Source organism: Scomber scombrus, chromosome 3, assembly GCF_963691925.1.
Source record: "Scomber scombrus chromosome 3, fScoSco1.1, whole genome shotgun sequence".
In the NCBI taxonomy this organism is placed as follows: domain Eukaryota; kingdom Metazoa; phylum Chordata; class Actinopteri; order Scombriformes; family Scombridae; genus Scomber; species Scomber scombrus.
In genome coordinates, this window is record NC_084972.1 from 17,583,806 (window position 1) to 17,610,909 (window position 27,104).

General features: G+C 41.5%; 1 protein-coding gene across 1 annotated transcript in view; it reads right to left on the reverse strand.

Annotated features, from left to right (window-relative positions):
* Positions 1-4,387: 4,387 nt before the first annotated feature.
* celsr2 (cadherin, EGF LAG seven-pass G-type receptor 2) overlaps positions 4,388-27,104 on the reverse strand; it is a 56,141-nt gene continuing 33,424 nt past the window's right edge. The window contains exons 4-34 of the mRNA XM_062415301.1: positions 24,940-25,055; positions 24,727-24,815; positions 20,357-20,514; positions 19,869-20,032; positions 19,444-19,569; positions 17,652-17,821; positions 16,746-16,925; positions 16,534-16,647; positions 15,705-15,861; positions 15,184-15,325; positions 14,947-15,067; positions 14,313-14,496; positions 14,084-14,185; positions 13,846-13,940; positions 13,124-13,333; positions 12,770-12,953; positions 11,977-12,295; positions 11,365-11,532; positions 11,063-11,186; positions 10,777-10,977; positions 10,503-10,677; positions 9,939-10,051; positions 9,548-9,630; positions 8,843-8,969; positions 8,639-8,749; positions 8,118-8,248; positions 7,943-8,028; positions 7,693-7,854; positions 6,869-7,084; positions 6,394-6,616; positions 4,388-4,545 (exon numbers count right to left, since the gene is read on the reverse strand). Coding sequence (XP_062271285.1) covers positions 4,521-4,545; positions 6,394-6,616; positions 6,869-7,084; positions 7,693-7,854; positions 7,943-8,028; positions 8,118-8,248; positions 8,639-8,749; positions 8,843-8,969; positions 9,548-9,630; positions 9,939-10,051; positions 10,503-10,677; positions 10,777-10,977; positions 11,063-11,186; positions 11,365-11,532; positions 11,977-12,295; positions 12,770-12,953; positions 13,124-13,333; positions 13,846-13,940; positions 14,084-14,185; positions 14,313-14,496; positions 14,947-15,067; positions 15,184-15,325; positions 15,705-15,861; positions 16,534-16,647; positions 16,746-16,925; positions 17,652-17,821; positions 19,444-19,569; positions 19,869-20,032; positions 20,357-20,514; positions 24,727-24,815; positions 24,940-25,055 — 4,576 coding nt within the window. The 3' untranslated portion in view covers positions 4,388-4,520. The remainder of the gene's footprint in view (positions 4,546-6,393; positions 6,617-6,868; positions 7,085-7,692; positions 7,855-7,942; positions 8,029-8,117; positions 8,249-8,638; positions 8,750-8,842; positions 8,970-9,547; positions 9,631-9,938; positions 10,052-10,502; positions 10,678-10,776; positions 10,978-11,062; positions 11,187-11,364; positions 11,533-11,976; positions 12,296-12,769; positions 12,954-13,123; positions 13,334-13,845; positions 13,941-14,083; positions 14,186-14,312; positions 14,497-14,946; positions 15,068-15,183; positions 15,326-15,704; positions 15,862-16,533; positions 16,648-16,745; positions 16,926-17,651; positions 17,822-19,443; positions 19,570-19,868; positions 20,033-20,356; positions 20,515-24,726; positions 24,816-24,939; positions 25,056-27,104) is intronic.

The window sequence follows — 27,104 nt, forward strand, 5'->3', positions numbered from 1 at the left end:
CACCAGACCACACCAGACCATATGTGTAACTACCTGTGACTGCCCCCTACTGGATGAACGAAACATTGCATTTTTGGGCCTCCTTCCAAGTTTTTTCTCACTTTCTGCTTCACGCCACAGCCCCGCCATGCCTCAGGCCCCGCGGTGGCATGGGTGAGCGAGGGCCCGCAATCGCCGCTTGCGGCTTTAATTCATCTTTGTGACCCTTCAGATTTTATCTTGTGATCCTTCACCTTTTGTGAATCACTGCTCTAAACAAATAAAATACATACTTTAAGAAGTAGCAAGTAGTAGCACACATTCAGGAAACATTTTGCTGGAGAGAGAAATACTGCTTGTTTTAGGGCTGTAGTTACAACAAAGAGTGAGCATGAACACTATTCATATCTATCACATTTAGCTGCTGCGATGACAAAGCCGGAGAATCACTGCAATGTAAGATCAGTTTTTCTATCTCATCAATAACCAATTTTACTATTTAACTTTGAATTAAATATGAATTTATTGCTGATTTCTAATAATTTGTAAGTTGAATTAAAATTTCTTTTAAGATTTAAGATCTAATTCTTTAATCAAAGAGGAGTTAAATCAGTATTGACAGCAGTAATCATTTTCAGTTTAACATAAATCTTAACTTTCTGTTTCTGTTGCAGGCTCAGAAGCAGCTGCAGCTCAAAAGGACGGTTAAATAACGAAGTGAAGCGTCTTTGTATCTGGAGATGAGAGCTGAGCGATGAGCAGACAGGTAAACCGCAACAGCGGCATCTAGTGACTGAGTCTGAATGCAAAACAACTTCACTGCATCATACAATACCGTGTGTCGATTTAAAAACACTGCCACCTAAAGGTGTGCTTGCTGTTTCACAAAGACAACTTTCAGACTTTAAAATATTTGTGTTTTAAGTGATAAAAACATTTATAACCACAGTAATTGTCCATATCCGATCATCAGAGCAGCCCCCATGATGAGTCACATTTTTCAGAATTAACTATTTTGGGTAGTCACAACAAACCTCCTCACCCGTCATGTGAATGAAAGTATAGCCGGGTTTAGGGAAATTTACAGATTTAGGGACATTTTGGAGAGCCCAAAAAACAACTTTGTTAATACTACTTACTTGATGAAATGATCCTCTAAATCACATATTTCGTTTAACAAGATTATAACTGTCAGTTGGTACAGTACTGAATCAATTTATTATGACAGATTTATGATGATAAAAAAATGCTTTGATCAAAGTCATGTTACATCATGAAGAAAAAAATCAGACATCAAGTGTATTTCCTCCTCCGGAACGTGCAGGATAGTTCATTGGTCAGAAATTCTGCAATTATTGTGCTTATATCAAACCGTTACATTGCTGGCACGCTACTTAAGAAATTAACTTTAAGTCTCGGTCACACACATTTCATGTCTAAGTTTGCTGTAGTGGAATTTCCTGTGTTTCTTTAGGCTCTGATTGTTTCATATTTTTTAGGCCTGAGCAGAAAGCTTTACATGGCTCACTATACAATCCAGTGTAGAAGTTCATTGCTGATTTCTAATAATTTGTTATTAGATTTCTAATAAATCTTTGAGAACCACTGCTCTAAAGTTTGCAGATTCTGTAGCAGCCAATGGAGTACTGAGGTTTAATACACCATGTAGGTTTTGGGGACCCACTATTGGCCAAGTCATAGCACAATTACTGCTGCCTGAAGGAATAATTTGAGAGAATTGATAGGGTCTACCACTGTCATGTACAGTAAATATGAAGCTAGACAGAGCAACTGTTAGCTTAGCATAAAGAGTGGAAACTGGGGGAAGCAGGTTGCCTGATTCTGTTCAAAGGGTACAAAATCTGCTTTACAGCTCCTCTTAAAAGCAGAGTTACCTTTGGGCAGAGCCCAGTCAGCTGTTTCTGCTGATATGAGATGGATATCAATCTTTAAAACCAACTCTCAGCAAAAAGCCAATAAGTATATTTACTTAAAATGTTGAATTATTCCTTTAAATTTCAGACGTGTTAAAAAGTCAGCCATTTCTCCTAACTGTAAACCAAACTGAGGAGAATCTTTCAGAACAGGTCAAATCAAAACTAAAAAGTCTATCATTGTTATTTTATGAAAAACAAAGCAAATTAATTGAAACTTGACAACATTCTTCATTTGTTCAAATTTCAGAGTTGGTGTACAATGTTTCATTTACTTTGGAAATCAGAAACTTGAGTCTGTGAATGAGCATCTTTCTTCTCACATTGTCTTTTTTTCCCTACATCCATTGAAAGGTGCATGGTGACTTTTTGCTTAATTTATTTTTGCTGCAACAACTCAGTCTCCAGCAGGGATCATTAAAGTTTAATATTGTCATATTTGGCTTTATTAAATGCGCCTCTGGCAGATTCATCTGTGAGAGCAGAAACACAACCATACCACCATCTTAAAAACTGCAACTGTCTCTTTTACTCATTGAATTTTGGTGAAATCCTTTACAAAGTTAATCCACATAGAAAAATACCAGCCATTCTCCAGAGACTACCCTGTATCACTACACTTTGCCATCTGCAACAGTGGTTGCGGATGAAGGTGATTTCTGTTGCACTATAACGAGCAGGTTTTACACACCAGATAAGAACAGTAAAACAGGAAGCTTCAGCATCAAAGGGGTGTCTCATGAAGCAGGAGTTCCTTACTTCAGTGAGTCTGACTTGTTTTCAGGAAAATCTGGTTCATAAAGGAGATTTGAATGAGTTACGATGGAAACTTATTCTCCTCCTGTGTTTCAAAGTCATTAAATAGTACAGACTTGTCTGATCTCAGCAGTGCTGAGTTGGTTTCATGTAACAGATATTTGTAGGCTGGTCCTTTTTTATAGCAAATATCTGATTATTCCACTTGTATGTACAAACAGTACCTTCACATCCGCAAACAGCTGTGTGTTTCTGTAAAATACATTATACAGGAAAACAGAAAAACACCACATTTTAAAAAAGTGATGTGATTTGACTTGGCACTGATAGAAATTTGAGGTAAAATGGAAATGGTAGAAAACAGTTTAATCAGTAAAAACAGGAGCGGCAGCGTAAAAGAGACAATCCTCTGTTGTGATACCAGAGTAGATATAAACATCATGATTGACCTGCGAGTGATTCTTATGGCATCGCAATGACATTTAAATGTTTACATTGAATTCATACAGCTGGTAAAAATGGCATCCACACATCATATCAATCTGACTGAAAGTAGATAGAAGATCATTTCCTCCTGGGTATTAAGAGTGTGTGAAAGAAGTGTACATATTTACTTAGATGATTCATTTAGAGATATGTTCCATTTACAGGCTCCTCTGTACAGTAAAAATGGGTTACAGTTCAAATAGTATTACAGCACAAGTTTTCATGTGTTTCATTATTTTACAAAAGACAAAAGCTCCGTAGCTAATCTATAAAATACAGCTGTTAAGTCACCGAACTGAAATGAATGCGTTCATCCCTCAGATGAAACGATGAACGAGAGCGTTTTTTACGTCCGTAAAAAAAAATGCTCTCAGTGATTTACAAAGGAAAACAAAAGTTCATTAAGTCATTTTTTTAGGTCTGCACATGCAGGTTTGCACCCTCGTTGATGTGAGGGAATGAAAGCGGAGCAGTGCAGAAAGCCGTCAGTCTCTCCAGCTGCAAACAGCTGTCGCCTAGGGGGAAATCATCCTTCATTAATGAGAAATAGCTTATAATGGAGCATCCAGTGACGAGCAGATCCAGCGATTCTTTCCTCCCTGTTTTCAAGTTCAGTTCATGTATCTGTGAAGAGCCTCTGTTTGTAGTGGCAGGCTCGCTTCAGGGTGGAAATGGTCCATCGCTCAACCATTGTTTTGTGCCTTTTGGACATTTCAGGCATGTGAAGTAACTGAAAAAAACCTGAGTCTGACCTCTGACCGCCGACACAGAGCAAACCTCAGACTGGCACAAACACCAACAGCTCCAACAGCGACGTAAGCATAAAAAGTAGCTATGTATGAAGCAAGGAATTTCCCTGAATGTTTGCAAGTCTACGACTAATGACCCACCCGAAAAGCATGACCTCTGTATTGTTCCACAGTCTTCAAAACAAAATATATATCCTCGAACAAAATAACAAACAAAAAACTACCAAAACAAGAAAACACGCCAGAAAATCTGGGTGGTAAATTAAAAAGTGCATTGCTTCAAGTATGTAAACAAAATGATTTGTTTAAAGGGAGAGTGATGCTCGTTCCATCAGTGTGCTCGAGCCCGGGCCAGTGCAGTGACTCCTGAGGTTTGGCACACATGTATGAACTCACACACACATACACACACAAACTCACACATACACACACTCCATCAGAGGATCATGTTGATGGGGGGGGGGGGGGGGGGGGGGGGGGGGGGGGGGGTGAGATTTCCTTCTTTTTCCACTTGTTTTTTAATTTTTAAAGGGGAAGTCCGATGCTCCCTGTTCGCAGTCAGTGTTGAGGAAGGAGGCTCTATGACCTGCAAAGACACACCCCTCCATCAGCGCAGTCATATGGAGGTGTTGCAGTGGCTGCTGGGAAACAGGGTGGAAATGGAAGAGGAGGAGGAGGAGGAAAAAGAGGAGGGTGAGTTGAGGATGGGATGGTGGGGGCGGACCAATGCAGCACAGCACATGAAAGAACACAAAAAAAAGAGACACACACACACACACGCACACGCACACGCGCACGCGCACACGCACACGCACACGCACACGCACACGCACACGCACACGCACACGCACACGCACACGCACACGCACACACACACACACACACACACACACACACACACACAGAGTAATGGATGGCAGATGCTAAAATGATGCACCAATCTGAAGACAGTGATCCTGATTTGTTTGAATGAGGATCAGTGCTTCATGGGATAAAATTAAAGAATAAAAATCTATGATTTTTTTTTGGAAAGAGAAGGAGCAGAGAAGGTTGATTAGTAAACTACAGTTAATATTTTTACTATAAATAAACCCTACTGTATTTCAAGAGTTGAGTGATTAAAAATGCCTTTGAGAGACATAAATACACACGTATATGTTAATACCTAAACCAGACGTGAGATTCCTCCTGTCCACTGTGTCTTTGGACTCATTTAAAGTAGTACAGACATACACTAAACCTTTAGACGTGCAGCTGCAGCTTTTTATCCACAGATCAGTGCAGTAAAGCAGGTTAAACTCCACTGTTCTCGTCCAGTGCTCTAACTCATAGTGATTCATGCAGCAGACAATTAACTTGATGCACCAGATGGTTTGTTACACAGAACCATCTGGGAAGTCATCCATGGAAACAGTTTGGAAAAGAGCAGACGCTTTCAAAAAATACTCGCCAGGTGATTGGATGAAGCAACTGTCTATCATCGTCTTACCTTGCGAGGCAGCTGGATTTGTAACGCTGATTCGTCAAGCTCGTAACTTGAAGCCTGACAAGATGAATTCCTACATTATATGCTGATCTCACAAATGCACCTGCCTCGCAAGGTAAACAGATGATAGCAGGCAATTCTGATAGATTTTAAAATGTACATAACGGACGTTCTCTCTCTTAAGCCTCAGCATCCATCTGTTAAACCAGATGATTGTTAGAGCTGCAAACTTTCCAGTATCAAGAGTTTGCATCAAATGTTCAACAACAGTTGATATTTGAGAACTTTTCTCTATTGCATTAAAAATATTTTTTTGTAGTAAAACATATTTATACTTCTAAAGTAAGGCGAAAAAAAGTATTGTTTATTTACTGGTAATAAAAGTCAGGTGCTGTATTGGCAATAGTATTAAAAAAATGTTGAACAACACCCAGCCTACTCAGTTTACTGTATATATTTTTTTTAATTACTAGACCACTTTGCTATAATAGACTGTTTTGGCTGCTTATTTTCACTGATTGTGGATTTGTCCATCATTAACTGCATTAAAAGGGAGCTAGAAAGCTAGAGTTGCATGTCTAATACTTCTCTCTACACTACATGAGCAGAAGTATATAATATAGAGATTTCATGATGTTCCTTTGACAAGGATGAGACATTACAGCTGTAGCAGTTATTAAACTTGCAGCTTGTCTTCTTAAATTAGAGATTTCTGTCACTTGGCTTTGTCACTTTAGTTTCTGAGTCAATTTAAATCATGCTATAGGTGCTGTCTTCATTTGGTTAACATTTAAGATAATTAGGTGGAAATGAGAGACTATGACAATGTTCAGTGAGGACAGCAGCACAAGGTGTACGCAGACAAACGCAACAATGACATACGGACACAACACTGGACAAGTTTAATGACAGTTGATTTGTTTATGGGAATTCCTAAAAGTGTCTGAAACTGTTTTTTGTATCTTTATGTGGCTCTGCAGATCTAGTTTATATTGATACTCACTCTGATCCTGATGAGTCACCATCCACCGTCCCAGCTTTGATGCTCATGGCGACACCGTTCAGCTGATCGGGGAGGTTGGGTTTGGCCGGGTCGGCTCGTCTGTCACTACTGGACGACCCCTGTGGGGACACTGTGCCCGGAGCGTTTTCACACAGTTCATTGTGAATTCGATTGAAACCGTTCCTCTCTACGATTGGAGAAAGCTGTTTCTTCTTTAGAATCCCTGCACAGCATAAAAACAAGATGTGATTTACTCATATTCATTCTTAAAATATCAGTATAAATTTCAGTAAAACCAATTAATATGGTGGAATAATTTAGAACTGCACTAAGAACAGATGAAACTATCTAAGACCACATAATATTTTCTTTTACTTCTTACATTACAATAAAGACACATTTTCAAACCCATTTAAAGGATACATTAAGCACTTTAAACAATCTCTAACTCCTGCAGGTGTAAGCTGAACTTCACCTTTGTGAGGGTGAGCGTTGAAGTTTGGCAAATTGGGCAGCAGAACCATCATGGAGTCCTGCGTCCGGTCGTCCGAGAACGTCCGGGTGTCACGACCAAGGCTCAGCTCAGGATTGGCCGGACTTTCTGCCTTCAGTCTGTCTGCAGCTGTGAGTTCACTGTCGCTCACTGGTGGTGCATAATCTGAAGGCCAGTACATCTTACTCAGGCTGTTGTCTGGGAAACAGAGACAAATGAATAGTGTCGCCATGAGCATCTTAAAAATCTCTAATGGTAACATGGGCAGGTTTTTTTCAAGTGTTCCATTGTTGTATCACTAGTTTCTGAATGACTGTATAAAGATATTCTGTCTAATTGCACAAAACAGTTTCTGAAACTGTGACTGTGTGTCCTATCCAAGACGCTGGAAATGAAAAATGTCCTTCCTCTACATATAAACACAAGCAAAATATGAACATATTTGTATGAAAATATAAAATATTGGAAAATTACATTAATATATAATAATAAGATCATTCTGGTTCACGTACAAATAAAGCAAAGATGTAATTTCTGGCTACCATCTTTGCTTTGATTAAGAATCAGGCACAACATCAGTGACTGTTTAAAAATCCCTTTTATCATGCACCAAACAAGAACAGTTAAAAAAGTATTTTGATGAAGGAAGGAGGGAGAGAAGGAAGGTGATACTTTCAGACAGCTGTGCGTTTTGTTTAATGATCATCTGGGTTTTCTTAAAGATTTCCTGGTAATTATTGTTCAGAAAATCATTGTGACTTGAATACAATGATAAAACATGAAGGTTCAGATTGAGCTCTTCGTACCATTTGCTTGTGGTCTCTTGCCAACACTGGACGCCAGGCTTTCCCAGCATTCCTCTGGAGGGAGGGGGCCCTCGTCCTCACTATCAGAGGAGTGCGTGGAGGCGTAGGAGCCGCTCTGGTCATCTTCTAAAGACAGGTCGCTGTCTGAGTCGCTGTCGCGATCTACACACAGATAGAGAGCAAGAGTTAATGCAGGTAAGTGTCAGTGCAGGTGAAGTAAATATACAGAGATACGGAGAGAGGAAAGTACCATCCAAATGTTCCTTATTTTCATGGAAGAGTGACGCATGGTCGTTCAGAGCAATGTGCGCCTGACTGTTACTTAACCCATCGTCCCTGAAAACACAGAAAAAAATCAGGTTAGAGCCTTTTCAGTCACTGCGTGAGTTAATGCTGTGTATTAATCTTTCACATTATTTCCTTACCGGAGGACAAACGGCACGTAGCTCTGCAGGCTCTTGCCACTCTGCATGGTGCCGTTCAGAGACACACTGGAGTCTCCGAAGGGGAGGTGGTACAACCTGCCGTCCATATAGTTGGTGTTGCATTTGTAGCCCTGAAAGTACAGCAATAAGACAAGAACAGATTAGTGTTTTAAGAATAAAAAACAGCTCCTAAACTCCTCCTCCTAAGTGTGTTGTTTATGAGTAATTCTGGGATTTGTTGAGCGTCACAAAAATATTGAATATAGCCTCTTGTCTTTTAAGGTAGTGAATATAGCTTGACCCACGTGTATACACTTGACATGGTTTTAAAATCATGTAAAAAAAAAAAAAAAAAGGTTTAAAGGTTCAAACTCAATTGTCAACTTTTCAGTCTTCAATCCAGCAACAGTTTTAGTGTTTTGTTTAGGAGTGCGCTGCACATGTGACTAATTTGAGCTCTACATCCCAGAGGTGTCAGACTGAATAGAGTATTTTCTCTGACTTGGTGGCGCAGGACTCACAGAGGCTTTGGATTTAATCATATGATCTGGGCGCTTGCGGCTGCAGCAGTATTTCATGGCATTCCTCGCTTCCTTATTGAAGACAATGCGGAAGAAGAAAACAAAGGGACCCTGGATTGGATGACAGAAAACGGAAGAAGGTCAGGAATGAAAAGGACCAAAATACACCTATAAAGCTGTTGTGGGGGGAATCGGAGGGCTCACCTGCACGCAATTGAACCCAGCGAACAGGTAGTGAAAGATAATCATGTCGCTGTTGACAGAGAGGAGCGCCAGAAAGCATGTGACTGACACCAAGAAGAGAACCCCACCTGCAGTCTTCAGGCCCGAGCTGCAGAATATGAATCACATGAGAGAGAAAACAGAGAGATGTTAGGAGGAGCTGTCGGGATGATTTCTATGCATTCAATAACCTGAAGATGGAGGTTGATGATAAGTGACTAGAAATCACAGAAAAAGGGACAAAAATACAAAATTGAAAACTACGAAAAAAGTGAGGAAAGGATTCTAGTGACACAAAACCTCTGATGTGAAACATCTTTTTTATTTGAGAAGTCTGTCCTGCAATGATCTCAAATCTTGCACACTTATGACTCAGATTTAGTTATTGAAATAATTGAGCTATTTTTAGAGTGAATCAGAGGAAACAAATGATCTAACGTGCTTGTCATTAAATCATGTGGAAATTCCATCGCTAACATCTTTTAGATGGTTGTTGGTCCAGTTTTACTTGTTTGATTGGAAAGTTCAGCTGGGAATTGTTACCACATTTACACAACTTTGAAGATTAATATGGTGATAAAACTGATAAAATGTGCCAGAAAAAACCCTCAATAAAAGAACTTCAGCAAAATGACTCTCCCTCTCTCTCATTGTCTGTCTTTATATTCGGGTAAATGTGACACTCACACTCGGGTCTCTTTCTTCTCGATGCTTTGGTGTCTCTGTGTGCAGGAGGCTCTGGACGACAGGATGTACAGGAAGATGTTCATCTGTGGAAATGATATCAAACTGCATCACTACTTACGCAGGAATTTGTGAAAGTGAACAACAAATGAACCTTTCCAATGTCCTTTTTCCAGCCAAGTGAACTTTAACACGTGCTGGCAGTAATTCAGCTGAACAGTGACGGGTGTGTTCACTGTGATAACATCTGTAATGCTGCTTGTGTGAGATAATCATGAGTCAGCATTTTATAAATTCTGGATAAAAGCTCTATTTATTTTTATTAAATGCTTCTGTGTTTACATCATGGTATGTGCATTATTTATGACAAATGGCGGGATCTGCAGGGCCTTACCGACACCACCATGGCGATGGGTCCAGCAAAGCTCCAGATGAGAGTGTCGTACATCGACAGCCAACAGAAGTCTGGGTTCCCATAGCCTTCAGGGTCCAGTCCCACCGCCAAACCTGGAGGTAGCATCAGACATTTACAATACATTTATGTTGCTCTCTGTTTGTTGATGCAACACTGTTTATCTTGGTTTCTTCTTTAACATCTGTTGAAACCATTTCTCATCTAAAGGAATTTACTACTTTTTGATGTATTTTTTGAGTGTCTTAATGTCATAAAACAACAAGAGTCCCGGTTTGCATTGCGAGGCAACTATCATAAAACTTAAACTGAAATAGAATTTAAAATAAAAAGGGTGCTTTTTTTTTCTCTGTGATGGATCACACTTCCATATCTCGATGACATTTTGAGTCTCTAAAAGTAGATTTTTGTAATGTACTGGCATGATGTTGAGAATCTGCTGCTTTATAGAGATTTAAGATACTACAAAACATTAACTAAAGGATTTCCCCCTGTATAGCAGGTACACTGATGTGTTTTTAACAGGATTAATATGAGGGTTCACACCAGTGATGAAGGCAGGCACGCCCCAGCCAATCAGGTAGTAGAATCTCATGGGTCCATAGTTAATGTCTCGCACTTCACTGATCATGCGGTAGACATGCAGCCCCTCCAGGAAGAGCCAGGAGAAAGTGCAGAGGTAGAAGAAGTGTAGCAGGATGGCGATGACTGTGCACAAAAACTGCAGAGAGTGTAGAGGAGAAACAGATTAAAACAAGAGATGAAAGAGAAGAATATTCAGTAAAGAAACGGGAAGAAAGTAGAGAAGTTGATTCATTACTGGGTTGTCAGCGTGGTTGATGCCCAGGATGAAGATGAGCTCGGAGAAGAAGAGAGCAGTGGCTCCATTGTTGATTATACTCGTCTTGTTGCACTGCATGGCTCGCAGACAGAGGAGGAAGATGGTGGCGAGGAGGAGGAAGCCCAGCGTTACTCCCACCGTACTCCACGTCAGGATTTTGATTGGCAGTATCTCTCCGTTCTGTCACAAAAGGCATGAATAGAAAAGTTTGAGGCGGAGTGCGGAGGGGATCAAAAGGGAAGGTTAAAAGTTTGACGTCTCTCACCTCTCTCCTGGAGATGTCCATGAGCACTGCAAAGCTGGTCATGTGATAACACTGACAGCTGATGTGTGTGCTGTTTCTGAAAACCACCTCACACCCTTTCGCTGACCAGCCACCTTTACCAGCACTGACAGAAAACACAAAGTGCAGAGGACAATGTGAGGACACAACTGCAGCTAGTTTTCAAAGTGTCATTAATGACTCTGTGTGTGTGTGTGTGTGTGTGTGTGTGTGTGTGTGTGTGTGTGTGTGTGTGTGTGTGTGTGTGTGTGTGTGTGTGTGTGTGTATGTATGTGTGCACTCACAGTATGGTGTGGTTCCAAAAGACACATATGGGTTTGGAGCGCTCCTCAGTGGTGACCAGGCGGAACTGCACAGTGATGGGTTTGTCCAGTGTGTGCTGCAGCAGCTCGTCATTGTCGTGCACTGTGATACTCACCACAGGTGTGTTGATGACCGGACGCTTTGGCACTCTGAAGAAAAAAGAAAAAAAAAGATTCAATAAATTCTTTTTGAAATGATTCTGTAAGTCAAGACACAAACCAAGATAGATCATGTGTACCACTTTTCTATGAGATGTCAGCAACACAAATAAGAACTTTCAGCTTGTCGGGACAATTTATTTTAAAAACTGATTTCTGATCAGTCTTAAATATTAGTCCAAACAAAAGCTCCACCAGCAAAACTAAATGAGTTTTTTTAAAAGTCTCTATATTTGGACCTGGCATGTATTTTATGATACCTGGTATACAAGTTATATAAAATGACTGTAAAGTCCTTGGTGTGATTCCAGACAGTGACTTTAGGTTTAATTTTCACTTAGAAAGTTAGTTTTCACATAACTCTGATTCTGTACCAGATTTTTCTGTCTGTCTCCATACTATCAACTGTCAAAGGGAAAAATGCCCCCTTCTTACCGCAGACTTCTCTTGTCAGGGTCGTAGCTCTCTGGTAACAGTGAGGCCAGGCTGTGGAAGATGATCACACTGGCGACAGCATCCTGCTGGCTGTCATCAGGATGGCGTCTCTTCCTGTTAGCTGAGCGGTTCCTCAGAGAGGATTCTGGAAAGACGTCCAGGTGCCTGTGGCCCTTGGTGTCCACAGGTGGCTGGAAGACTGAATCAGGCAATGTGACAGCCGTCTCCAAGTCCGCAGGACGAGGGCCCCTCAGGGACTGGTACCGAGGGAGTTTGGCTCCGGCAAAATTCATCTTTTTTAGACGATCTACAGAGATGACTGAGAACACAAACACAACCAGCGTCAGAAAGCTCTGCTGTTGAAAATGTTTTTATTTTGAGTTTGTGTATTTATTAAACGGACACATTTTAAACATATTAAGTTCTGTTTCAGTCCCTATTGCTGTGCTGATAGGAGAAACACTCATATTGTTTCGTGATGAAGGCTGTAACATTTAATGGAGAAAAGCTTTGAGGTTTATTCAGTCAAAGTCAGATTTTTCTGAATGTTTCAAATTAATGGAGGCAATTTCCTGTTTTGAATTTCTAATAGGAAGTTGAAATTTTCTGATTCATATAAAGAAGTTAAAGTCAAGGGACGTAAATATTTCTTCCATCTTTACTTTGATTTGTTTACTGTGCGCTGCCTCATATGTTATATATTATGTTTTATTTGTTTTTTGTGTTTTTTCTTAATTTATCTGTTCTGTTATGATTTAGAAAAGGTCACAATTAGGGGTTGTTGAATGCTCACCAATGTGTGGGGTAATGATGGTGAACGGGCTGAGGTAAGTCTTCCTCATGTTCTGTGCCAGTGTGTTTGCATATTCTTCATAGTGGCGCAGCAGCACCGCCGTGCCACCCTCCGTGTGCTGGATCAGCTCCCAGTGCTTCTGTGTCTCTGGAGACAGGATGGCGCTGCCCACACGGACCAGATTCTGTCAGAGAACAGCGAGAGTTCAGTGTGACAGGAGGCCTCGACGGAGAGTGAATGAAGTGTGATTAATTGCCTGCAGTAAGAGAGGCTGACAGACATGACTTCCTGTTCATAAACCAGTTTTGTGTGTGTGTGGAGTGTTTCCACTCATGATATCTAGTGACTGTTCACCTCAGTGAAGTGGACATCTTGTGTAGCCGTGAGATTGAAGCCCTGCTGGTTGCTCTCATGCTGTAGCAGACTCTGTGTCAGCCGGTAGGCCACTTTCACATCGCTGCCGTAGTATTTCTCTGTGTGCAAGGTTGCGTTGGCCAACATGGCTGCCGTCTGCTGAGTATGTCCGAAGTCCAGGAGCGATGCATTACGGGAAAACCTTTCAGACTGGTGGACAAAAAGGAAACACGGCTATTTAGTAGCTTATGGATGCTTAAATAAAGTTTGTCATTAGCAAGCTGTTTGTCTTTCTCACCCTGAATCTGAGTTTAAGACTTGTAACATATGAGCTTTATTTTGTGTCACAACTAGTCTAGAAGCCAATCCTGGTCCAGTATGCAACTAAACTTTGAAGCTCCAATGCACAAACACTGAGAATTGACTTTACTGAGAAGTAGAAGATGTGAAAAAATATTTGCATATTCATAGATTATGAATTTCACCACAAGGGAAAAACAGTAGATGTAATTATAGGAACTTTTAACAAGGTAATTTATGTTTTATTTGGAAAAAACATCAGAAACATATTATTATTTAAAATTAAGTATTTTAAAACATGCCTGGAGGAGATCTTTAACTGAAAACAAATCAGCCTCTACCTCCACATCATTGCAAGTGAGAATGTTATTGTGGGATTTGGAAAGTAATTTCCAAAACTGTCACAGAGAGACACTACACACCAGAGCTTTCAGCTTGCTGAAGGTAACAGAGGTGCAGTTGAAGAGATTGGGAGGCATCCAGCCCTTGTGTTCATCACAGTGGCGGATCGCCGTGCCTGAGAAGGAGGAGAGAGAGGGAGAGAGAGAGTTATCATATGAGAGGTGAGGAGTACACTGCAGCTGAGAATGAGCTTCAGGCAACTTTCATATTATCCATTATTATATGGTAATTTGTAGAGCTGCTGAAAAGCCATCATACCCAGAGTTCCCTTGGGACAGTGAACTGCTGCAGGGAGACCAAACTTAGTCCTGGGCCACCAGATCCCTGCTTCGATGGCCTGAGGGCAGCTGTCATAGATTACTGAGAGAGATGGAGCAGGAGTAAAACGAAGGGAGATGATGAGGATGGAAATGGTAAAATTGGCAATGAATCATGGATGTTTAATTTTAAACGACAATAACTTGACAGTGATCAGATGTATTCTGACCTTCACAGCCGTTAGGAGAAACCTCAGCGAAGGGGTTGTCACAGCGGTCACACTGGCGTCCGATGACACCGGGTTTACACTGACACTGGCCGCTCTCTTGGTCGCAGGCTCTGGAGAAAGAGCCGACCGGGTAGCAGTCGCACAACAGACAGGTGTCGCTGCCTTCAGGGCGGTAGTGGTTGTCCTGGAAACGTAGCACGACAGATGAAGTGCTGATTAGATATCTTTTAAATTTTCATTTGCCTCCACACATGTTCACTCCTGAGTGCTAAGACAAGCTCCAGCTGCTTTGGCCAAAAACATCTGGAGTTTCTCAATTATGTTTCCCTCTTATATTATTTTTATTCCATTTTATTTTATTCTGCATTAAGGCTATTTCAATATTCATTATGCTATATATATTTCCATCTGTTTTTTTCCCATAATGTTAGAAAAGTCATCATGTTCATATGGTTTTGATTTTATCTGCTATGTTCATGCTCTCTCAAGTAGTAATGGTTTTTGTGCACTTACCGCAAAAACGGTGAAACTGTGTCAATTGTAGCATAATATAGTTCTTACTGTGTGTTATTAATATGTTACATAGCACCCGCACACTCGTCTATTTGTTACAGAGTAATGAATGTACTCTCACCTTACAGCGACACTCTCCACTCGTCTTGTTGCAGTCAGAGTCAAAGCCTTTATCTGTCTGACAACTGCAGGGGCCGCAGGTCTTGTGACCCCACCACCCTCTGGGACACGGCAAATCAGTCCTATAGGGAAACATTTGATCAGTTTACCTGCAAATTGATGAAACATACAATGCAGGAAGAATCGTTCCCATCTCACACACACACATGCAGTTTAACAGAATTGTGGAAAACTGTACTTTTTCTCGCAGTAATGGCCAAAGTAGTTGTTGGGACAGTCACAGGTGTAACCGCGTGACGAGCTCGGCTTCCTGGTGCACGTCGACTCGTGCTCACAGGGGTTCAATGCACATGCATCAGTGCAGTTGGTGCCCAAGTAACCTATAAAAACATGAGGCACAGGTAAATGAGTCGCTGTGCTGCCATATCTGGGTATTGCCAGTGTGGAAAACAGAGTATCGAATGATTAGGATTAAATATGAAAGGAACTTTGATTAGATTACTTGGTTTTACTTCATAATTATATGGTTAATGGTGCACTAAACATTTTAACAAAGGAGCTGAAGACAGAAAAACAATTTTCAAAGGCTGAAATAATATTTTCTAAGGCAATGACAATGGATTTTAAGAAAATAAAAAGGTTTAGGGTTTCTTGAGTTGAAAACCAATTCATGTGATGGGATGCAATGCATGAGCTGAAAGGCTTTAAATCCTTGTAGCTGTTGAAAATGTTTTATGATCACGGCTGCTGCAGACTGACCAGTGAGGCAGGTGCAGGAGAAGCTGTCCCAGTTGTCGCTGCAGTAGCTGTTGACAGGACATGGGCTGGAGCTGCAGGGGTCAGGCACGCTGCAGCCCTGCTCCACATTCACCTTTCTGGCCTGAGACAGACTGAGAGCCCCACCAACACGCAGACCCTGCAGAGAAACAGACACACTATGCCTTCATGGACTCATGACACAGTTATGGTTGTAAGCATAATGACGAGGATGTGATGAAGGATGTGTTCACATGGGATGTTTGATAGCTGTCTTTTTCATTACATGACATTTATGATATGTGCTTCGTGGAGACAGCAGGCTGTAATCCAGTCTCTTAAGTGCATGTTGGGAAATGTTCAGACTGAAAGGGGAAATTATGTCATGTTGGAAAAAGCAGCTTGCATGTTGCAGATTTGGTGAAACAGGCTGCTACAAACACAGCAGTTACTTTTTTTAGAATGTCTAAAAGCATTGTGTTGTAGTTGTGTATAAATATTATGTGTTATGCATAAGCTCACAATATTAAAACATTTTTCGAACACCACCCAGTTTTCTAAATGATTTTTTTGCAACAAAAAAAGTAGTTTAAATTGTAAATAAAATAAATTAAGTTGAAAAGTGATAAATTTGAGATTAGTCAAAAGAGTGGACAGACTTGCCAGTTAAAGTGAATCGAAATGTGCGTCCAAACCTTTGACTAGTACTGTATATGTAATTTAAACACCTTTTTTAATCAAATTGTGCCAAATCTAGATGCTTTAAAAACACCAAACCTTTTAGACCTGATCAAAAATGCTGAAATGAATTGGGTCTACGGAAGGGGAGTACCTGTATGCAGCCACGGAAGCCATGTTGAATTTTCCCATCAGGCCTTGCTAAACCACCAACGCTCACAGTCTTCAGCTTGGAGTCCCGCAGCTTCCCATCCACCTCCATACTGGCCTGAAAATGTACATGATCATCAGGATTTTATGGCTGCAAAACTACAAGAATTTCTCTCATGTGATTTATGGCGACATCAGTGGGCTAAAACAACTCACCAGGTAGAGCCCATGGTCTAAAGATAAGACAGCTTTGTGGTGGCTCGGTGCTCCTCCCAAGCTACTAATATCCAGCTGCACATGATGCCAGTCCCCGTCGTTCACCAGCACCTCCTCCACACGGGAGAGAGTCGAGTCTTCCCCCCTGTGCAGCCCCATCAGCACACTCCCCCCACGCAGCTAGGAAGGCAGGAAGAGAGCCGAAGAAAAGGGAGGAAACAGCAGGAGGGAGATTGAACCAATGTTCAATAACAGAGGAGGGTAGGGGAGGACAAATAGAAACCACCAAGAATCAGCACTGAAGCACATGACGGACAGAAAACTCCAGCTTCAATGGCCAGTTAAAGTTCAAACTTCACATTGCAGCACATCATAGGTGTGCTGAGCTGGAAATAGATATTGGACAGTTATGCAACATTAAAGAGGCATCAGTCTAGACATGCTCAAAAAGTAGGCCTGAAAATGTCAACTCTTCAGATGTTGCACTGAGTGTCTCATCATGTTTTGTCTTTATGTCCTCTAATAGTCAGTGACAAGTGATGTGCTGCAACTCAGATGGCCAACAGGTGGAGCCTTGTTCCTAACGTGTTTAGTCTTTTTTGAAACTTCAGGAGAGGACGGCTGCTGTGCACACATAAAGAAACATGTTTTACCTCTCTGTTGCAGAATGTGATGCTAATACTGCTCTCTGCAAATCAGACTCAATGTCCATCCGGAACAAATAATCATAATAATTAGATGTTTCTTCCTAATTAAAGCACCATGGGAGTAATACATAAATCTTTTTACCCTTGAGGATGAATTGGCCTTGTTGTGTGTTGCATTATTTCTGTGACACTAACGTAATGTATGTTGCAACTTAGCCTCAAGCATTCAGGGCCTCGTGTTGTGTTTTTTGTTTCTTACCTGCAGCGTGAGGTTGTGCTGTAGGCCGGAGGAGATGTGCAGCAGTGTGGCGCTGGCCTGACGTGTGCGGAACATGAGCTCTACATGCCAGGGGACAGAGGCAGCCGCTGCCCCCAGGTTGTTCCACTGTAATAGGCTGTTACCCAGGAAACGCTGTGGGCTAGCCATAACTACGGTGAAAAGAGGAGAGAGGAAAAAGATGATATATTTATTTAATATAAAGAGAGAGTACGAGGTTGGAAGAAGGCAGGAGTGACACAGATGAATGAAGACAGACAGTCTCTCAGTGGGTGACATGAGAATAAGTCATTACTGTCAATCAGCAGGTCCAGCGTGTTCCCTGCTCACATCCAAGTTCACACATCTAAGCAACTCTCACCTCATGAGGGTGCAGATATTAGAGAGAAAAAGATTATTTGCTTTAGTGCACTCTATGGGCTTTTTGTGGCTGTCGGAAATCAAATCAGGTGTTCCCAGAAAGCTCTTATCACTGGCTTCACAAACCAACACCTGCACCGAGCAGTGGCTTTTTAAAAACATGTTTCAAATACTGGTACATTGAGTAAAAAAGTGAAAACTGTGTATGATTAAAACTCACTCACATCTCCCGGTGGGATTGTAAAGTTGCCTCATTTGCATCATTACCACTTTAGCATCACTGTGTTCGTGTTCTGACTCTTGAGTCTGCATGTTCTCTGAAAGAGAAGCTTTCTGGCTCTTTCACATGTCAAAGAGGTGACATGAAAGGACACATTGCCCTGACATGCATCAGTTTCCTTCTTATTAAGTTGTCCCTGTGGGAAGTGTAAAAGAGCACCTTAGTTGCCCGAATCGAAATGATCGATTAGCGACGGTAAATAAACCTGATGCTGTGAGGATTTCATTATTGGCTGCAGGGAGGAGTGAAGTGCAAAAGGAGAGAACATGCAGTGTAGAAAATGTGATAACATGTGATCACACTGCATTATGTCCCATTTTTCTACCCTCCTGTCCTCATATTCTCCTCAGATTTGTGCGCTTTATGCAACACACTCGTTCTTATTCAAACATCCATCTGTGCTTCACTACAAAGCAACTTCTCAAAACCCCTTTAATATTTGATCTGCATGAAAATAAATGTACAGCTCCCTCGAATAAATATTCTTTTTTACTTGTTCCACTACACTAAAAACAAAAATGTGTTTTTGTAAGTCTGCCTCTTACATGTCTCATTTCTCTTCCTCTGTCTCTTCTGAAATTGCTGTAAACCATAAATCAGCACAGAAAACAGCTGCAGCGTATCAGGTGGAACAAAAACGGACACCAGAGAACACAGAGACAGAAACAGAAGCTACATACTGCAAAACTCAGAGTTCATATGAAATACTCTTAAACAGGCTCAACTTCATCTAAACCTGAAAAAATTCACCCACAACCACTTTGATACTCACAGTTGATGCTGATTGTGACAGAAATTTGGCATTAAAACTACTCTAATGTCCATGTCTAAAATCAACTCCCAGGATTCCCAGAACACAGCAGTGACTGCACTGAGCACAGCTATTTTAAAGTTCCTTTGATTCTTTTGTTATTTTTAAATGCAAACGCACCCGTTCCTGCATTAATGAGCTTCTGTTGCTGTTTCTGCTCCATTTTTATCAACCAGATGGATGACAGCTTCACGCTCAATGACAAATTCTGTCTCAGTTAAAAAAAACAGACAGTGTTACGTCAAAACCGCAGAAAAATCTGTGTTGGGTCTCCTCTCATGATTGAGCGCTCCCAGCCTGACGAACCAGACTTTTCTACTCACCTCTTTCACAGTTTCGTCCTCCAAATCCGAGTGGGCAATCACAGCTGAAGGAGCCCCACAGGTTCACACAGGTTCCTCCATTCAGACACGGGTTATTGTTGCAGAAATGTCTTTTGGCAGAGCATCCTAGAAGGGGGAGAAAATAAGAGGTTATCTATCCGTTTGATCTATCCAACCTCATTATTTCATCAAAGTAGCAACGAGTCAGAGGGTAATGAACTATTCATAGCAGGTACAATGATCATTTCCCACTGACTCTAATTCCCTGCTGTGCTCATTACAATCAGTGTTAGTTTCTTTGCTCTGCCAGTCTCTCTCACTTGGCTGCTCTAACAGTAAACACTGTTTGACAGTCACAGTTTTAAGAGATAAAGTAAAAAATAATCTGTTTTAGATGCCAAACAGCAGGTCAAAAAGCCACATACCTGGCATGGTGCCGTTGTTAGCGATGAAGCTGGCCATGTCAATGTGCTGGTTGTCGATACGCAGGTTCTTCATGCAGCCCACGAACTGGTGGTTAAGAACAGGAAAGTCCTCTGGGAGCTTGGGGACCCCTCCGAGGAGCAGAGGTCCAGTCAGGTCCAGAGATCTGATGACACAGAACACACAAACATTTACTCACCAGGAGTTTTTGCTCTGCTGGCCTCCACCAAAACACATCATCATCAACACTAATGCCTGGGAAAAAAACACATAAAAAATTAATCACAGAAATAGTTTACTCTTTCTCTTAATGAGATGACTGCAAAGAAATCAATTAAATTACTGAAGTCAATACAGAAGTAATAAGCGAATATGAAAAGCAGGGTTAGCGTTAGGGTTATGTATATTTAGGGACTAAAGATGGAATCCTTTCAATATAACTAACAATAATCCTATATTTTCTAATGAAAGAACTGATATTTCTGCTTACTTTTTGGATCCTGATTGGCTGCCTTGAGCGGAGCAGGTGTAGTTTCCGATCATATGACCAAACCTCAGAGCCACAGAGGAGTCGCAGTTATCCACAGTCACTACCACGACCTTCTGGTCCGAGGGGCCCTGTGGCAGGCCAGCCTGGTTTAAAATGGGCTGTGGAGAGAGAGACGAACTCATAAATATCAAGATTAATTATGGAACGCCTTCGCTATGTTTCAAAACGAGTATAAGAATGCATAATGCCTGTACTGTACACAGTGTTTAAGCCTATGTGTACACTTGAGACTGTAATGAACTTTCTAATGTTTGCGGCTGACATTTGTTTGGTCTCCATCCAACTGAGGATTTAACAAATGCCATCTATGATTTTTGTGCTTTTGATGCATTAAGAGAACACTTCTTCCATCTCATTTAGTTTTCATAGGTTTCATCAGCATGTACAAGTATCTGGACGAGTGCAGTATAAATAATATACAAAAATTAATTTAGATGGACAGATGAAAAGTTTTTTTCATCCTGTAGTGTTAAATTCATTTTAAGAATTCAGCATTAAGACCATGACACACAGAAAAAAAAAAAAAAAACAGTAGTGTAGTGCTACGCTGCTATTTTTAAGACACTGAAGTATTTTTGCTCACTCAGTATTTATAAATAGAACTTAGAAATAGGCTCATATTTCATTATTCTGCTGCTTTTAATAAAGGATTAATCCATAAAGCAGTACAGAAACTTCTAGGAATCTCAGCCGGTGCCATGCTGTACGTAGCCTTATGAGCCAGATTAAAAACCGGAGCTTTGAAACTGGGAAACAACAGACAAATATAATCTATGGCATCCACTGGGTTCAGTCCCCGTTCAGCTCCAGCCCGCTCATTTCAGCTGTTGTCGAGCATTTTAATAATTCATATTATAAACAGCCAGAGCTAAAGGCAGACACGCACATGCAAACATACACACACACACACACACACACGAGAAGGGCCTGCTCAGCAGGATATCATGCCTGTTGACAAAGGATCTTCTTCATTGTCTGAGAAATCAATGAGGGGGAGCAACAAAAGGAGGAGGGGTCTGCGGGGGAGAGAATGATGATCCTGTCAATAAAAGGTTGCGACCTCTTTTCAAACTGGGCAGTTTCTCTGAGGTCACATCGAGCTCATATTAACCCTAAGTGTGGGTTCAAGCTGCTGCTGCAGTGACCGCCCTCACACAGCTGACCGACTCAGCCGCCTGCAGGGCGGACAGGCCGCTGAGCTGTCAGCTGGTCAGACAGGATTTAGCAGGAATTAGCTCCTCTCATGTGCAGAGATGATATGAGGAATGAGCTTCATTGCTGAGGGCTCAAATACACACATAAGGTGTCTGTTTTTATTGTTTGGCTATTTAGTTCTCTGCGAGATTAAACTAAAATTGACTGAGCCTCAGGAATGATCACTTCCTCGTATCTCTGCATGCTGTCTGATCCCTTAATTTAAAAGCTCAGAGAAACGACATCCAGCTATAGAGATGTAGTCTTCAGCAGCTCTATCGCAGCACGTTTATTAATACAAACCGCACTTCATCAAGCAATACAGGAATGACAAATATAATTTCAGCCCATGGCACAGCCACAATTTAATTTTCTCACATGATTTTTTCATTGAGAAGATTAGATTAAATCTGTGCAAGCCTTTAATAATGTGACTCTGTAACTGAGAGGCTGCAGTTCGTTATATTCCTGCACTCACTTTGCGCTGTGGGATCAGTGTGTCAGTGACATGAATGGGATGAGACCGATTATCACCTTTCATCTGCGTGTCTTCTCTCAACACCTCACCTGAACTGTTCCACCACTCAAGACAATAGCCGGAACAGAAACATTTGGTGCAGAGAATTCAATGAAATGATTGATACTATCAGTCTCTGTGCTAAGCTAACTGGCTGTCAGTTGTAGCTTTATATCTACCATACAGACATGAAAGTGGTATTGAGCTTCTAATCTAACTCCCAGCAAGAAAGCAAATAAATTTATTTCAACAAAATGTGAAATTATTCCTTCCTTGTTTTAATATTTTTAATATATTTTAATATGTTGTTGTCCATGACGAATATTCTAGTCAGATTACTAAACAATTTGTAGTTCAGGTGACCAAAGCATGATGTCAAGTGGATGTCAAACTTTTTTAATGTGGACTGACTCACTGGAAAGCTGATGAGTCACCTTAGAGGATCAAGCCATATGTCTGCTTTTCATGAAAATATGGTTCGTATTTTAAGAGCTCAACTGGCGGTACAAAACTGTACCGAGTATTTGAAAATGAGAAAAGTTGGCAGTCAAGTACAACAGGTCCTGTTCTCACTGTCCAACACTCAAATGTTTAATGGATGGAAACATGCTCTTTGAGGCCAATTTGTTACAAATTTGTTGATGATGAGACAAGTAAACATGCCGTGTGAATTTGACAAAGGTGAAATCATCCGACATGCTCTTTTCCACGGTTTTCCCTCCGCTGTGAAAGGCCTGAAACAGGCAGCGCTCCACATTGGACGCTCCTTTCACTGACCTCTGCTGTCATCAGTCACGGCTGTTGACTCTCCAATAATGACTTTCTGTCAGGATGTCTTTCTGCCACACAAAACGCCCTCCTGTCAGAGCTGATTGGAACGTACATATTTGCTCAGGACCACATTAAACACTCGCTCTCCACCGTCGCTACAGGGGATTATGGGAATATGAGTTCCCTGTCACAGAGGTTGATAGTAGTTGAGAAGGGAGGAGCATGGCGACCAGCAACACAAATATGGGATCTAAGATTGACTGAAAAAACCATAGCAACAAGAGGGGTCGGCCCTGAAGCGCAGCGTCCCCGTTCAAAGCCCAAGTCAATACTTCTCTCCGCTTTTCTTTACCCTCCTTTCGCTCCTCTCCTGCTCTGCTTTTCTGCCTTAGCCGGAGAACAGAGAGAGAGAGGGGCACCTTCCCCGGGGCCGCATCATTCACTGCCCATGGTCCCAAAGGAAGCTGAGCCCAACACAAAGGCAGCGGTCATTGCCATTCTCCACAGTCCCCCACTTCCCTGAAAGCCACATTTCAATCTAAAATGTCCCCCTCCCCTGCCTGCCTCACCCTGCCCCACCCCCTGCGGACAGGGACGGGTCAGAGTGGGCCACCGTGGGATACCTCAAGAGGGAGGAGCCACGTTTCTACCTCAGTGACTCACAGGATGTGGGGAGGATTAGTTCAGCTACAACTGTGCAGGAGAAGGAGTCCGACACACTGTGGATGTTCAGTATAAAAACTGTTATCCACTCAATATAATGAAGACACATGTAACTGTCAGAAAATTTGCTCTAGTGCCAGATCTGTACATCCAACCCTCACTCTGAAATGACAAAGTCATCCTGAAGCACCTACAGATATAAAACTTCCAGGTCAGACCAACAAAAAGAGAATCAGAGATTCATTGGATTTTGTACCCAGCTTGATTAATGACACTATAATGTCTTGCTGGCAAAGAACCAACAAGTTTACACCCAAAAGTCGACAAGATTCTCCCCCTTCATCACTTCTGTTGGCTAAAATCTGACAGGCCCATGTTATCATAGACACTGAATAGAAAATGTGCACGGCGGGGGTGTTGCCTGGCAACATCTTTATGATGCAAAGTGACTTCCCCAATAGACTAAAAATGTGACATCCTGTGTGTTGTGTGTCCTGGGTGGGAGTGGGAAAGTACAGAGACAACAGCTCCATACATTGTTCCCTGATTGAGTTGTTGTGAAGCTCGTAAAGAGAAATGTATTAGTCGAAACATATTTAGTCTAATCTGAGCATGTCTGCAATAACATGCTCTTGCTGCCTGTCAGTCATTCACCCCCCCCCCCCCCCCCCACACACACACACACACACACCGTCTGAGTCTCTCCCTCCGTCAGTGTCTAGTTGGTACGTTGGCTCTCTTCCAGATCATCAGCCTGTCATCAGCGATTCTTTAGCACCACAACAAACTTACACAGCTCAGTGTTTCCAGTCTGCGCTCTAGTTTACACCCACCTTAGTTATTCCACGATGGAAGTCCTAAACAGCAGTTTTTTAATGAGAAAGCATGTCAGCTGTCAGTTATCCCTGCAGCCTTTAGTGCATTAAAACTAAAACACTGTCTGTCATCCTTAGTGGGTGAAACCTGTGACCTGATTTCACTCTGAATATCTTCAGTTTGTCTGGTATCACACTGCCACACCTAATGAGTGCAGACAGATTTAACCAAAGGCATGTCAGCTACCATATCATTAAAAGAAGGAAATTAACAGTAGGTAAACTACACTCCTGTACTATTAAGAGGTGTGTGGGGGTGTCTGTTCTGAGTGTGTTATTCTGAATCATACCTTGTTGTAATAGTGGACTTCCACCATGTGCCATTGGCCGTCACTCACACCTCCGGGGATGAATGGTGAAATTGTAGTCTTGGTCTCACCTGGAAAGCGATGAAAAATGTGAATGACTGCACAGCAATTTGGCCAAAAATGATATGAAAGTGAAAGAAATATTTTGCAGAAGGTTATAACAATTATGGATAAATAAACCAATAACTGTTCTACCTGCGGAGAAGGTGAGCTGTATCTGCTCACTGATGATTTCCATGGCTATGAAGTCGTGTTTCTCATTGAAGCGGCCATTGTAGAGTAACAAACCATTGGGCTCTTTGGTGGCAAATCTGAAAAACCAAACAAACATCTATTTAAACTTTATTCACTGCACAGCATCTCATCACTATTTTGATCATGTATTTCTTTGAGAAAAGGCTGCTAACATAACCCTAAATTGGTCCTACTAAAAAAAATTGTTGGTGTAGCTAAAGCCTAATACATCCAAAAAGCGTTAAAATGTCATTAAAATGGCAGGTTCCCAGGTTCCTTTATTACTACTAATATGTGCACTGTTGTTCATTTTGAGATGATCCTATATGCACTGTCCTGTTGCTGTAAATACTAAAAAAACCTCCAAATGAGTATTCATCCAGTCGTTTTAGGAATTACTGAAATGTTTCTAAAAACTAAACTATATATTTAAAGAGCATGAACAGTCTTGTGGCTGAGCACCAGAAACAGGGTAGGAAAGTCCCAATGTGTTGCAAGAACAACTAACAAACTGTTGGTCTTTTCATGGGATTTCTTTAAAAAAAACAAAAACATAAATAACATCAGTCATAAGGACATACAACATAAGGTTACCAGATGGCATGAGTCCTGTGCAAAAGCAGATGCCGTTATCTGTGTCTGTATTTCACGTTAACGGAGAAAAGAAAGAGGTCAGTGGGTTTGACCCATTTCAAAATATCCATACCATAAAGATAACCAAGAACAACTATACCGTCACATTCACCTTGCTTTCCCTTCACACTGGAGTGCTCTGATCACACACGGTAATGCAGTATGTCGTGTAACTTACTATCGTGAAGCTGAGAGCAAGATTTAACAATGCTGGGGCTTTGCAAACATCACTGAACAAATAATGAGGTTAATCATGAGCAAAAGGCCAAGACAGAGAAAGAGAGAGAAAAAAAAGAGTCATATTTGCAGCACAGACACGACTAACGGCACAGCCAGGACATATGCAAACTGCGTGCCATAAATAGATATCACAGGGCCACATTAAACAACACACTACTACACAGAGGAAGAAAAACTAGGGCAATGTCAAAGCAGCAGCGTGGGGGAATGCATGACCGCAAGTAAGGAAGACAGAACAAGACAGTTCAGAGTAATGACGACAACAGCTTCAACATATTTTTTCTCATGAAGGAGAGCACAGGCAGCTGCTAGTGCTGTAATCACAACCTGTTTTCACATTTCTGTTTGCTTCTTGATGGCGAAACCAGAGCACCTAGAGCCGTGTTTAATGATCCTCAAATATTAATGTACATATAATATACAATGTATCTAAACGCACATAGTTCAACTGTGGGACCAGTCGGTGCCATGCTCTCTATCTGGGATCAAAGTATGTGGCGGAGCACGTTTTAAAATATCACATTACCTGTCAGCTGTGGTCTGTGGTTGTAAATCTGATCTCATGGAAATAGGTCACTATAATGTGTGAAAGTGTGTTATAATGAAAAAAATCTAGCTCTAACCACAGGATGTATTCATTATCCATCCCACTGGGGACCAAACAATGAGTCTCCTGTGCACATCTGCCAACTGAAAGACGTGTGACTTACTAGCATCTGTGTTTTATGGTCATTTACTCCATTAACATGCAGCTAAAATTTCCCCACAAAAGGACTAATTAATCATTATTTCAAAAAGGTCGATCTCCATCTGGCTCTGAAACAATCAAAACCACTAATTCAGTGTGACTTTCTGGTGCATTAACAGTTTTCCTTCTTTTTCTCAGCTGCAGCCTGCCTTCACTTAAGCTGTTTTTTTAGTTGTCTTTCACAACTCCAAATTTCTATGGATGCTCTCAGACAACATGAGCAGCCGACTCCCCACCCCCTCTTTCAGTCCTCAGGGTCTGGGGTTTTACAGTATATATGATGCTATTTGTGCGGTATTCTTGAGCTGGAGAGGAGCCAGGGGGCACGGCACCGCTGACCTGCTTACTGAGAAAAATGATGATCATGACCCCAGAGGAAAGCGGATGCCGATGCTCCAGCTGATGATAATAGTAGGGACAGAACACAGACAGGGCATTCAGACGGCTTCTTTACATCCAGTAAAAAACACAGAACGCCAACTAGCATTACGATCCAGAGTCTATT